General features: G+C 37.0%; 1 protein-coding gene across 1 annotated transcript in view; it reads left to right on the forward strand.

Annotated features, from left to right (window-relative positions):
• LOC103485854 (protein ILITYHIA) overlaps positions 1–13,563 on the forward strand; it is a 56,707-nt gene that overhangs the window by 11,917 nt on the left and 31,227 nt on the right. The window contains exons 14-18 of the mRNA XM_008443579.3: positions 6,333–6,452; positions 6,545–6,604; positions 10,986–11,075; positions 11,177–11,276; positions 11,468–11,637. Of these exons, the coding sequence (XP_008441801.2) occupies positions 6,333–6,452; positions 6,545–6,604; positions 10,986–11,075; positions 11,177–11,276; positions 11,468–11,637 (540 nt within the window). The remainder of the gene's footprint in view (positions 1–6,332; positions 6,453–6,544; positions 6,605–10,985; positions 11,076–11,176; positions 11,277–11,467; positions 11,638–13,563) is intronic.

Raw genomic sequence — 13,563 nt, forward strand, 5'->3', positions numbered from 1 at the left:
CATGTAATATTACTTTATGCTTCCTATTTGTTTGTTTGTTGTTTTTATAAGACCCATATTTCATTGATGTATGAAATTTACAAAAGAAGGCTCATGTCCAAACTGAAGGAGTTACTCAAGATTTCTGTCATTGGTCGAAGGACAAGTGATAGAGCCAGATCTATAAAATGTAGTGCTTTTGGACCAAGTCATAACAAGTAAAACAATACATTCAAAATAACAATCACAAGAGTTTTACTTATCTTGAAAACATCGGTTGTCGCATTTCTTTTCCCTTTTGTGTAAGGGTGGCCATTGAGGTTGTAGTTGAGAAGACTGATGTTCAATAGGAAGCGTAAAGTGCCAATTTGATATAACAATAACATCCAAATTGCTTCTTGTAAAGTGTGAACAGTTGCTGTTGTTATCAAGGTCAGCCAAAACTGAATTTGTAGGGGAACAACCTTTTTTAGTCAACTTCTAGGTCCATTGATCTTTGTGATGAGTCATGTGAAAAGTGTTCACTAGATTCATGATTTTTTTCTTTAGAAGTGCGTCACCAATATACTTGGACAATGAAGAAAAAATAATCAAGTTGTTAAGTTATTAGTGGTGGCAAACAACATATCATCAGACATCAACTGATGTTTCAAAAATTCCAGACAGCAAATTCAATAATGTAGATCCCAGTGGGAGTTCAACAAAATTGCTCATTGAAAATAAAGCTCCTGGCCCAGATGGTTACACAGTAGAATTCTTTTTGCATTTCTGGTCATTCTTCAAGGATACTTTAAAGATTCGTCGATGAATTTGATGCTAATGGCAAGCTCAACTCCTGCATAAAGGAAAATTTTTTATCTACCTCATCCCAAAAAGGAAGATTCACTCCTTGCCAAAGACTTCAGGCCAATTAGACTTACTACCTCTTGTAAAATTATTGCGAAAGTGTTAGCAGAAAGATTGAGAAAGGTCATGCCAACACTAAAAGTGCCTTCATCGGAGATTGACAAATTCCAGACCCAGTTTTTATAGCCAATGAGGCTATTAAGAACTATCTGGCAAGGAAAAAAGGGATGGATCTTTAAACTTGGCTTAGAAACAGCCTTTTGATAGGGTGAATTGGAATTTCTTAGAGTCTTCTCTCCAGTTGATGGGATTTCATCCTAAATGGATTGAATGGATCAGTGGCTGCATTCGTAATCCTATGTTCTCGGTTTTATTAATGGAAGACCAAGAGGCTGCATATCTGCAACAAGAGTTATTCGCCAAGGTGATGGATGCATTATCACCCTTTTTGTTCATCATCATAATTGAATAACTTAGCTCCTTAATCTCTTAGAGACCCATTGTAGCTGTTTGTTTGAAGGATTCTTAAGTGCAAAAGATAAAATACACCTTTCCATCCTACAGTTTGCTGGTGATACACTTCTTTTTTGCAAATTTGATGATTCAAGTCTAAGCACACTGACTAAGTCAATTGGTTTCTTTGAATGGTGTTCCGGTCAAAAAGTTAATTGGGAGAAATCTGAACTTTATGGGGTTAACGTTGATGAAGATACCTTGATTTCTACAGCCATCCGACTAGGTTGAAGCTGGATACCTTTCTTGTGTTTTGGACTCCCATTAGGAGGCTATCTGAAGAAATATTCGTTTTGGCAGCCTATTCTCGATAAAATACATTTGAAATTAAACTGCTGGAAAAGGTACAATCTGTCACATGGAGGTCGTTTAACTCTTTGTAACTCAGTGCTTGCAAACCTCCCAATCCCAGTCCGAACCTACTATATGCCTATCTTCCAAATGCCAAGCTTGGTGGAAGCAGAATTTAGAGAGAATCATGTGCAAATTTTTCTGGGAAGGGCAAAAGGTCGGCAAAGTAAATTTACTCGGTAAATTGTAAAGTTTGTTCACAAGCCATGGAGCCCAGGTGTCCTGGTTTGGGAAACCTGAAAAACAGAAACTTGGGTTTTCTATTTAAATGGAATTGGAGATTTTTAAAGGAACTAAATGCATTTTGGTGCAAAATAGTGAGAAGCGTACATGGATCCGACTCCTCCCAATGGCACATTTCTTGAAAATTTGGTCCAAGTCTTCACAGCCCCATGATCAGTATATCGAAAACTTGGAGTTTTCAACCATCTTGTATCTTTCAAGCTAGGTAATGGCCAGAAAATCACATTCTGGAAGGATCCTTGGTGTTTAGCTCAATCCTTCAGCCATGCTTTCTCCAATCTCTTTAGAATTGCAGGCAAGGCCAAGTTCAATGCAATTTGGGATTCTTCAACAACGTCATGGAGCCTCTTTTTTCGCTGTGCACCAAAGGATGAGGAAGTTGAAGAATTTCAGCTTCTAATCAGTGGTTTACAAGGTAAAGGCATTTCCTTAGCCTCTGATTCAAGAGCGTGGTCTTTGGATTCTTCAGGAACTTTCTCGGTAAAATCTCTTATGAAGTTTTTAATGGCCTCCACCACTTGACAAATGCATTCAGCAAGCTCTATGGAAATCTAAGAGCCCAAATAGAGTAAACATTCTGGTCTAGATTCTGTTGTTTGGATCCTCATACAGTGATGCAACTCTTCAACGAAAACTCCAAGCTCATGCCCTCTCCCCTTCAATTTGTTCATTTTGTCATGCTGCAGGGGAGGATCTTCAACATCTTTTCTTCATTTGCTCATAGTCGCGCAAATGTTGGTCGAAGCTATTCTCACTTTTTCAGATTTCGTGGTGTTTGGCTCTTGCATTGGAGACAATATACTTTCAATGTTGAACGACCCTTCCCTTCCCAAAAAAATCAAATACCTTATGGTCCAATGCAGTCAAAGAATTGCTATCAGAACTTTGGTTTGAAATAAATCAGAGAGTTTTTCATGATAAATCCTTTATATGGTCTGATCGGTTCGCTGTAGCACGACTCCTAGCTTCCTCTTGGTCACCTCTCTCTCCGCTTTTTGCAGATTATTCTATTCAAGACATTTGCCTGAATTGGAATACTTTCCTTTTTATTAGTGCAGGGGCCCATCTTTCTTCAGCTTATGGAATTTCGAATCATTTCATGTGTGCCAAAGGAACTAAATCCTCTCATGCTCCAAAATTCTCAAACATTACATCTGCAAGCAAACCTCCCTCAATAATGTTTGGACTGCCCTACTAAAATCGGAATTAAATGGGGTTTGTGACCTTAAAGTTCCCCCTTTGGACTCTCTTCGTATCTATCCCATCAAGCACTCCATTTCTGATACCCGGATCTTCTAGAAGTATATAGCTCCAAAGTTCGCCCTGAATGCTTCATCAAGTTAGTAAATGCAGATTCTACGTCTGAGCTTTTCAATTTTTCTAAATCCACCATCACTAACACAAAGGCTTCTATTCTGCGAGGCTCCCCCTATAAAGCTGATTATTCTTTCAAGAACCAACTTGATATGTCCTCTTCATTTAGTGTTAGTAGTGAAGAATCAACTGATTCTCTCAGCGCGTTTGGACCTTAAATTAGACTTTGAAATTGAAGGGATGGATCTTAATGCTCTGTTTGATGATGAAGGCTTCCCTCCAAATAAAGTTCCCTTGGATTTGCCGAAGGATTAGTTGCCAATAGTCAATGATTGTGGAATTATTTTGGCTTAAATTAGCAGTTCAGCCCTTCCATGTTGTTAGTCCTCCAATATTATTCCAGTATAGTAAGTGAAAGCAAAAAGACAAGTCGGAGAGAATGTTAATGTTTCGTGCAACTCATCTTTGGAAATCTTCTTTGTAGAAACTATGCCTACTCTTCTAATATTTCTCAAGCCTATTCTCTGAGATTATCTTGTTCATCATGAATCGTTTTATGGTCGAAAAAGGTGCTGGAATCTATTAGAGTGGCTGATAGGAGAAATGTTTTGGTGAATACTTTTAATACTTTTAATACTTCTACATGCCTGGGGGATGTGTTTTCAATTGGAACATCAAACTTTGTCTTTGAAGATTCAACATGGGGTGTTGAGGTGTTGCAAAAGGAAGTACAACCTTTCGCTTATGCTGATATTTCGAAAGGTTTTTTCGTGCCTCTTCTGGGTTTTGGACTACTTTGGCATGATAGCTTTGATATCGCTGGTTGCATTTTCTTGCTAGTCTCTAGATTCGAATGTTTTCCTTTTGAGAGAGTTATTTCATTATGCTTTCTATTCAGATCTCTTCGTTCTGGTTTTGTTTTAGCTTCATTTTTTCTGTTGGATTTCGCCCTTTTAGCCTGTTCTTTGCGATTGTTTATTTTGGTCATTTTTTCCCTTGTATTGGCTATGATCATCTTTGGACAGTTTGTTTGGTTGTTTTTGTCTTATCTTATTTTGCCCTTAGTATATTTGTCTTGTACTTTGAGCATTATTCTCATTTTCCATTATTAATAAAGAGGCTTGTCCCTGTTTTAAAAAAAAAAATCCAATAAAAAACACAAGAAAATGAACTATTACTCGCCCTAGATTAGTAGCAACCAGAAGAACGATTGTCCTTTTTATTAAAGAAGACAAACTATTTGGGTCTCTGCCTCGTCGGTGCTTCCTCTTCGAATCTTCTCATTATCTTCTTCTTCCACTTACTACCCGAATCACCAAAGAACAACAATTATGTGGTGAATGAGGCGAATGATGAGATTGACGATAGTGAGATGCCTCCTCAACAAGATATGCACTAACTATTTTTCTTTAATGAAAAGACATTTATTATAAATCAAAATCATGTATATTTTGGTGTCTCAAGCATTTCTTACATTAGTGGAGTCTTTTGTCTTGCTCACAAGAGTTAGGAAGGATGTTTCCCTCGTCTTACCTTGAGAATTAATAGTAATCAAGAAAAGGTTAAGAGGTCCATCCTTCCCCCTCTTGTTACCTTGGGAATTAATAGTAATCAAGACAAGGTTAAGAGGTCTGCGGAGATGTTTGATCGTGAGGTTGGATCTTCCCCCTTCTTACCTTGGGCTTCCCCCCCGAGTGGCAATCCAAGAGCTTTGACTTTTTGGGATCTTATTTGTGAAAAAATTATTGGGGTGTGTGCTGTGATTTAGGGTGTTTGGAGGAAGAGCCAAGATCCGCAAATTTGCCTTCTGCTACTCGTTCTTGTCTCCAGTCTTGCAGAACTAGATCATTTAAAATCAATAGTTGCTGATTGTGGAATTATTCTAATTTGGTTCTTCAATCATTTAATGTATTCCTCCTCGATGTTGGACCAGCTTCAGTCTTTTTTGTATTTCCCTCCATGTGGGTGGCAAGTACAGCCTTCACGCTGATGCTGAAATAGTGGAAGACTTTTTTGAACTTCCTCTGGATTTTGGAATAATATGTCAAGGCAGCTTCGAGGCAGCTATTTGCATCTTCTTGCAAGTTTTTAGTTTCAAAGTAGTTATTTTTGAGAGAATTTTTTATTATGCTTTGTATTTAGATTTTTACGGGTATGGTTTTGTTTAGCTTGATCTCTTTTGTATGGAATTTGTTTTTTAGATTTTGTTGTAGCTGTAGACTGAAATTTTCTCTTTTCTCTTGTTCTTAGTATAACACTATTGTACTTTGAGCTTAAGACTCTTTTATTAATTATAATTTAAGAGGCTTGTCTCCGTTTAAAAAAAACTAATTATGATTAATTGGTTGGAGGTCTCATTCATTACATCAACGAAGTGGCTTGTTTCCATTTAAAAAATAACTAATCAGTATGAAATTTATTCATTCCAACTAACTGGCTAATTATATAGCCTTATAAATTAAAAGCTCACATAACTGAATATATGCCCTGTTTGATGCTACGTCTTTGTCTTCTATGAAGTTGCATGCATGCCTTGTGTGTTTGTGTGCATGGTTTTCCCCTCGTTTAAAAGAATTACAGTTTGGTTGGTGGTTTAGCTTATTGGAGGCTTTTGCATTGCTTTCTGTAGCTCAGGGTTCGTTTCCCTTCTTCTTTGTATATTTTATCAATGAAATAATATATATATATATATATATATATATATATATATATATATATATATATATATATATATATACAAACACATATATATAGATATGAAGAATTTAAATTGTTTAGTTTGGGAATCATCTACTTCTTTTTTGTTTTCATTTTTTACTAATAATAAATGCTGATGTTTTACTAATCATCTACTTCATTGTTTCCATTTTAAGGCATGATTATTTTATACGGTTATGGCTTTGTTTGATCTCTTCTGTTTAGAATTTGTTTTTTAGCTTTTGTTGTAGCTGTAGACAGAATTTTTCTCTTTTCTCTTGCTCTTAATATAATACACTTGTATTTTGAGCTTAAGACTCTTTTATTAATTATAATTTAAGAGGCTTGTCTCCATTTTAAAAAAAATAAGGCATGAATATTTTCTCCAGGGTATCCTTGGACCACAAGGATTGATGAACACTGCGATTGATAGACGGGAAGCAGCAATTTATTCACTGTGCACGTTGATGACTATTGCTCCAAAAGAAGTTTACACAGAATTTGAGAAGGTTTATTATTCTTGATGTTATTATTACAAAGCTTCTAGCTTTGATTATTTCACATTCGTTTAGTGCTAACTGTAATATGTTCACCATGCCAGCACTTTGAGAATAAGTCAGATCGTCATTCACACAATATGCTTTCAGAAAACGACATTCAGGTACACAACTGGCCCAACTATATTTATCCGACTTAATGTTGCTGCTTCATGTTAACTTGTCTGAAGAAAGCGTAATGGTAGTTTGGATTCTCTCACTTTATGGGAAGTGTTAACTTTTACTCATTTGAAGGTGCAATATTTTAGAAGGCCAAGAAGTTGGCCTCTGGTGCTGCTGGGGTTGGGGTTGATGTTATTTCTTCCTTCTTCTTTTTCTTAAACCTATATAAAAGGCAAAGAGTAAACCTCAGGCATCAGAAAATAGTGATTAGAACGCAAGCCCTAAACTCTTAAACATAAAGATCATTTTGTAATTTTTAGAGTAAAATTTCATCTCCTTTAATTTGTATTAAAAAAGATAGTAAAGGTCATTTTCAAATTATCAATACTCCTAATTGTGTCACCTCTTAACATTTTCTTCAATGTTTTTATAAGTAGCGGAAGAATTTAGAATAGGCTATAATACTATAACCTATGTTACATTAGGATTATGTACATGCGTGGACTTTCATATTTTGATGAATTGCTTGAATGGGCAATGAGTTCCTTATAGTTAATACAGTCATAATATGGGACATAAAGAGTTTATGTTTTGCTTCAACCTTTTGAGAGTTAAGTATTCTAATTTCTCACAAAAGTTAGAGTTATGAACTATCTATCAGCATGGCCATGGGGGGGGGGGGGGGTGTTGTAGTAGGTAAGCTTTATGTCAGACACCATCTAAGTATTCTAATTGCTTGTGAAATTTATAAGCCTTTGTAAGCGGCCATTTATCTTTTCCACTAAAAATTTTCTGGTTTGTGAGCTATAATCTTCCTCACTTCTAAGAAACTGGGACAAGGATGAAACCCATTTTCTATAAAAGTATACGAGTTGCTAAATTTACTAGCAGTGGATGGAAAAGGAAATATGAAGCACCGGTCAAGGAAATAGTTTCTTCATTAGGAAAAAAATTCTTCATATGGGCTCCAAAATCAATTGAACAAACAAAGGATTCAATAACTATTATAGACAACACCCAATGGCCAAGAAACCACCATTCTTCTCACCGACCCAACAGTCTGTGATCAAACCATAGATAACAGTTGAAAGATGCTAGAAACCTGAAGGTTATGGAGCTTGATATAGGACCAAATCTCCTTGGCAACGTTGGTGTGAAAAGCCTCTGATCCTCCCAAGAAGCGACATTCACAATCGCTGTTAGTTAAGATAGTCAAAGTGGGCCATGTGGGGAAGAAAAGAAGGGTATTGGGCCCGTGTGGAGTGAATAATATTGCTGGGACATGTGAGATCTCTTCCAATAGAGCTAATTCATTTGGAGAAAATATGGCAGTAAGGGCTGGGCCTTCAATTGGTGCATGCAGTGAGGGACCAAGTAAGGGTGGGCCGGTTACTTCAAATGGACTGAAGATCAATCATTTTTCAAGTGGATCGAAATTCACTCTAATTGGACCGAATCAAAATTCTATGGAAGGCAGAAGGCTATAGGAAAATCAAATGGTCCAGTCTTAGCATCAAACAATTTGTCTTCTGGACTTGGTGGTGCACGACAATCCAATACTTCAAATGGGCCTGGGGGATGGGTGCTAAGCCAACAACCACCTCTTCATGGGCCTCTTTATTTAGCTCGGTTCAAAATTCTCCTCCTCAATATACTCCTCTCACCACTGTTGGTCAAAGGTTGTGGTTAATTCGCATGAGGAGATTGTTGCTTAGGGTATCAAGGTTTGGGAGAATTCTCTAGTGGGCTAGATTGTTGATGCAAAAATGCCTTATGTAGTTATACAACGCCTTATTGAAAAGTTTGGTGCAAAATAGAAGTGTTCATCATTACTATCCTGGAGAATGATATCATATGTTTCCAATTTAGACGTCCAAAACCTGTTGACTGGATCCTATCCTGTGGACCATGGCATCTTGGTGGCAAACCTATGTTCCTTCGCAAATGGACTCCAGGTATTGTCCCTGAATCTTTTGTTTTTGATTTTGTTTCAGTCTGGATAAAATTGGGGAAAATTCCTATGGAGTTATGGACTTAATCGGGTTTAGCAGTCGTAGGTAGTGCTGTTGGTAGACCCTTGTCGTTGGATCTGGCCACAAAATGAAGATGTAGATTATCGTATGCATGTGTATATGTTGAAATAGCCGGAAAATCTAATATGCCCACTGAGATTACAGTTAGTCTGAAGGGTGTGGACTTTATTGTGCCCGTAACTTATGAGTGGAAGCCCCGTAGATGTGGTTCTTGTCATTCCTTTGGGCATTCTGATGGAAAGTGTCCTAGGACCGTGGAGGAAAAAATGCATAAGGAAGAGATTGTGAGCGAGGTGTTCCCAATAAAGAACATGATCTAGCTATCGTGGCCTGTGGGGAGATTGTGCTGGAGTTCTTTAAGCAGCTAGAGGAAGGTGAAATAAGGAGTTCTCTGGATAAACCTATTATTCAGGTGGAGAGAGGTGGTAAAAAAGATGAATTTACTCTTGTGTCTCGTAAAAAAAGGGAGTTGGTTTTCGTAAGAGACCATGGTAAAAATGTGGAGGTGACTATGCCCAACTTTTTTGGTAGTCTATTAGAGCTGGTGAGGATGACCGTTTGGTTCTATCTCTTGTGAATGGATCCCCACCTTCCTTACAGGTGGATGATAGTGGTATTGTTCCGAGGGGTTTGAGCCCAGATGGTGGTCCAGCGGGAGTAAATAATCTTGACAATTTGGCCTTACTTAGCTTAATGGGGCTGGAGATATTTTAATGAGGAGAACTCTCTTCGGAAAGAGGTAATCCGTAGCATCCAATGACAAGACCAATTTAATTGGCATATGGCTGGCAAGGACAATTGTAGCTTGAGAAGCCCTTGGATCAACATTTCGAGAGCATGGAGGAAAGTGAAAGCAATGGCCAATTTTAATGTTGGAAATGGAAGAGGAATAGGGCTTTGAGGGGACCCTTGGATTGAAAAGTTTGCTTTAAAACTGCAATTTCCGAAACTTTTTAGAATTTCTTTTTCGCCGAAAGGCTCGATAGAAGATCATTGGGATTCCATGACACAATCTTGGGCTTTACTGTTTAGGAGAAATTTGAAGGATGAATAGATTAACGACTTTCAGGATCTTATGGGACTTTTATCTAATAGGAAGTAGAGATATAAACGATAGGAGATCGTGGTCTAGGGACCCGGGTGGAAAATTTTCAGTTAATTCGTTGCTTAAACATATCAATTCTCTTCTCCTTTGGATAAAGAGCTGGAAAAAGCACCACAAAAATTCAAAGGCCCATGTTGAGTCAGCATCCTTATATGGATAATGGTTTTTGGTAGCCTAAATAGTTCAGAAACGCTTCAAAGGAAGCTGCCTAATCAGTGTTTGTCCCCCTCAATCTGCTCTTTATGCCTGGCAGCAAGCGAGTCTTCGCAGCACCTTTTCTTTGGCTGTCCTTACTCATCTTCATGCTGGTACACTTATTTGTAGAATTTAACATCAGTTGGGCTTTTGGAAATTCTTATGAAGAAAATGTGCTGCAACTTTCACGGATCCTTCCTTAAATCTGCTTCTAATTATATTTGGATCAATGCAATAAAAGCAATACTGTCGGAATTGTGGCTGGAACGAAACCAAAGAATTTTTCAGAGCAAAGCATTTCAATGGCGGAACCATTATGTGAACAAAAATTTCAGCTTCTACTTGGTGCTCTTTAGCTAAGGAGTTCAAGGATTATTGAGTACAAGATATAAGCATAAATTGGACATCTTTCCTTCAGTTAGATGGCTAGTTTTCTATGTGTATTTCTCTTTTTGCAATTTTAATTTGTATGATTGGACTAGATTGTGGACATTATCTTTGTATCTTTGTTTGTTTGTATATGATGATGGTGCTAAGGGGGTGTCAACCTAGTTGGGATGTTCGGGTTCACCTCCTGATACCTCTTGATGCTTGCTTTGTTTGCTCATTGATAATCCTTTTGTACAATAAGCTTTTGTCTTATTGTTTATTAATAAATGAGGCTGTCTCCTTTTCAAAAAGAATGTTTTCTTGAATCAAATGCCCCATGAAATTAGTGGGTGTGGTCACTGATCATAAACTGGCCCAAATTCTCTTGATAAACAGTTTTCACGTCTTTTGATCAATTAAACAATAATTAATTTGTAATTTCTGTAGAAGTTTGAAACAGAATATGTCAAGACTATTTTTCTTCTTATATGTTGTTACATTACGTTATAACTTATATAAGTTACACTTGTGTCTGGCTTTTAATTTCTAATGTGAATTATAAGATCCTCTATTTTTCCTCTGCTATATGTTGTTAGAAAAATATTCATCGGACAATTATGAATTATCATTGTGATTCTTGACATGTGTACGTGTCTATATTCCTTCTTCCTATTGCTTCAGATTTTTCAGACTCCAGAAGGGATGCTGTCTGGTGAGCAAGGAGTTTATGTGGCAGAGTCTATTTCTTCAAGTATCCAAAAAGAGTCCAAGGTTGTTTTACGTTCAATTTTTACATGTCTATTTGTTTAATTTTGGGTAGTTATTATAATCTGAAAATAACTTTTAACTTGTGTCGTCTATCATTTTGTCAGAAAAATTCAAGTTCTAATAATTCAATTAGAAGAGAACCAGCTAGTAGAGAATCTGCCGGTCTGGGCAAGAAGGATACTGGAAAGTTCGCAAAAAAGCCTGGCATGTCACTTCGGTGCTTTGTCTTTGCAATTTAATTTATTTTTGTTTTATTCTTAAAATTAGTTAATATTTGTTAACCTTTGATGGTTCTCCTAAAATGAATGTTTTTTAGAAAAAATTGAGAACTTCAAAAATATTTTATTATTATTCTTTTTGATAATGCTTCTTGTATGTTTTCCCCTTATCCTTAGATAAAGGAAAGACAGCAAAAGAAGAAGCACGTGAATTGTTACTTAGGGAGGAAGCATCTATACGGGAAAAGGTCCAGAAAATACAGAAAAACTTATCATTGATGCTGAGGGCTCTTGGAGAGTTGGCCATTTCTAATACTATATTTGCGCACAGTCAACTATCGTCAATGGTATGTACTTTTCTATATTCTCGCTTTTAGAAAACATTTGAGTCATTATATTAGCTTTTACTGCTTACCTGTTGGAAATGGGAGTTGCTTCTTTTGTCTTGTTGCTTGGTGTGAGGAGTCTTCAATGGGTTATTGTTAGGTGCTTAAGCACCTTAAAGAACTACCTCAAAAGCTAGCTTCGGGGTGGGGGAGCCAAGCCACTTAAGTTCCACATTGGTCATCTTGTTCTAACCGATATGGGACAAAGACATCCCATGCGTACCTTGGTTCCTAACAATACCCCATCCCTCGAAAACTGACGTCCAAAGGACTACTCCAACGGTACTTCACTTGGTCACACCCGATCAGGACCCTTTGTTGGTTTCACGCCAGAACATCGACAACTGGATTTGATACCGTTGTTGGGTACTTAAGCACCTTGGAGGACCACACCCGAAAAGCTAGCTGTTGGGGTGGGAGAGCCACTTAAGTACCACATTGGTTGGCCCATTCTAACCAAAACCAATGTGGGACAAAGGCCATTCCATAACTACCTTGGTTCCTAATAGTTATCCTTCACTATCTTGTATGCTCGCCCTTATGTTTTGGTTTTTGCCCATTGAGATGTTAAGACTTGTTCACAGCATCCTACCTTTCGAGAAGCTAGATATTGGTTTTTGAATGCGTTTGGAAATATATCGGACTTTATGAAACTGTAAAAGTTTCAAGTGATTCAATGTTTCTGAGTGGAGTATGTTCTCCTCCTGTCTTTGAGATCTCATTTTAATGGTTCGATGCAGTCAAAAGTCTTCCTTCAGAGATTTGGTTGGATTATAATCAGTGGGATTTCTCCTACCAGCTGTCCTTGTCATATGGTTGCTTATTCTCAGGGTTTCAATTTCAGCTGTCCACAGTGGGTTGTATCTGTTTGTAGTTACTTAAATTTTCTGGGCAAGTCCATTGTAGGTCTATATTTGGATGTATTTGCTTTATTTTGCTTTTTATGTCTCACTGTATGTCGGGCATCAGCTTCTTCTCGTTTCATCAATGACAAGTTCTATTTTCTGTTTGAAAAAAAAATTTAGCTTTTGCCTAATATTTTAATGTTTTCTCATTAAAAAAATATTCGATTCATTATGAGTGTTTGGACATGAAATTCTACATTCATTTTTTTCTTTTATATTTATTTTATTTTATTAATTTATTTTTTCATTGATATGGTGATATTACACAAATTGGTCAACCCGGTGGGAAAACTCTACCATGTAAAACTAGCTTTTGAGACATGTAAAACTGTCATTTCGTTTGTTGTCATTGAAGAATGTAATCAGGATTGCTGGGAATTAGAGGAATGTTTGAAAACGAGTGTAAACGAAGACGAAACAGAAATGAGATTGTAAAACATCAAATCAACGAGAAATAGGGTCAAATTGAAAACTACCAGAACGAAATGAATTTTGTAATACAAATTGAATCCAAAACATTCAATTCAAACATGAGTTTTGGATTATATTACAATGCAAACCCATTCCATTACGCTCATCAAACACCACCTTTGTAGTTTATTGTGTGTGCCCATGCAAGTGTGACTAAGCTTTCATAGGAAAAATTTCACCTTTTTTAGGTTTACCGCTTCCCAAATAGTATGATAATGATCTTATTTCCCTTTAACCCCTTTAGAAGCATGACTATTCTTAAGGGATTTGGAGAAGAAGGTTCCTAATTTTTCAAATCTCCATGGCCAAGAGCCATTTAATTCAGTTAGTCAATAGATGATAGTTCGTTCACGTGAATGACCCAGCTATCTATTTCAGCATCAATGATGTTTGTTCCAAGGCTTAAGTTCCATGTAATGTCTCCTTCAATGTTTCAAGGTTTTCTAATATTTGCATACTTCAGTGATGGATGGTAGAGTTAGGACAAGCTTCTGTTAGAGGCAGAGGCCGT

This window comes from Cucumis melo, chromosome 5 (assembly GCF_025177605.1).
Source record: "Cucumis melo cultivar AY chromosome 5, USDA_Cmelo_AY_1.0, whole genome shotgun sequence".
In the NCBI taxonomy this organism is placed as follows: Eukaryota; Viridiplantae; Streptophyta; class Magnoliopsida; order Cucurbitales; family Cucurbitaceae; genus Cucumis; species Cucumis melo.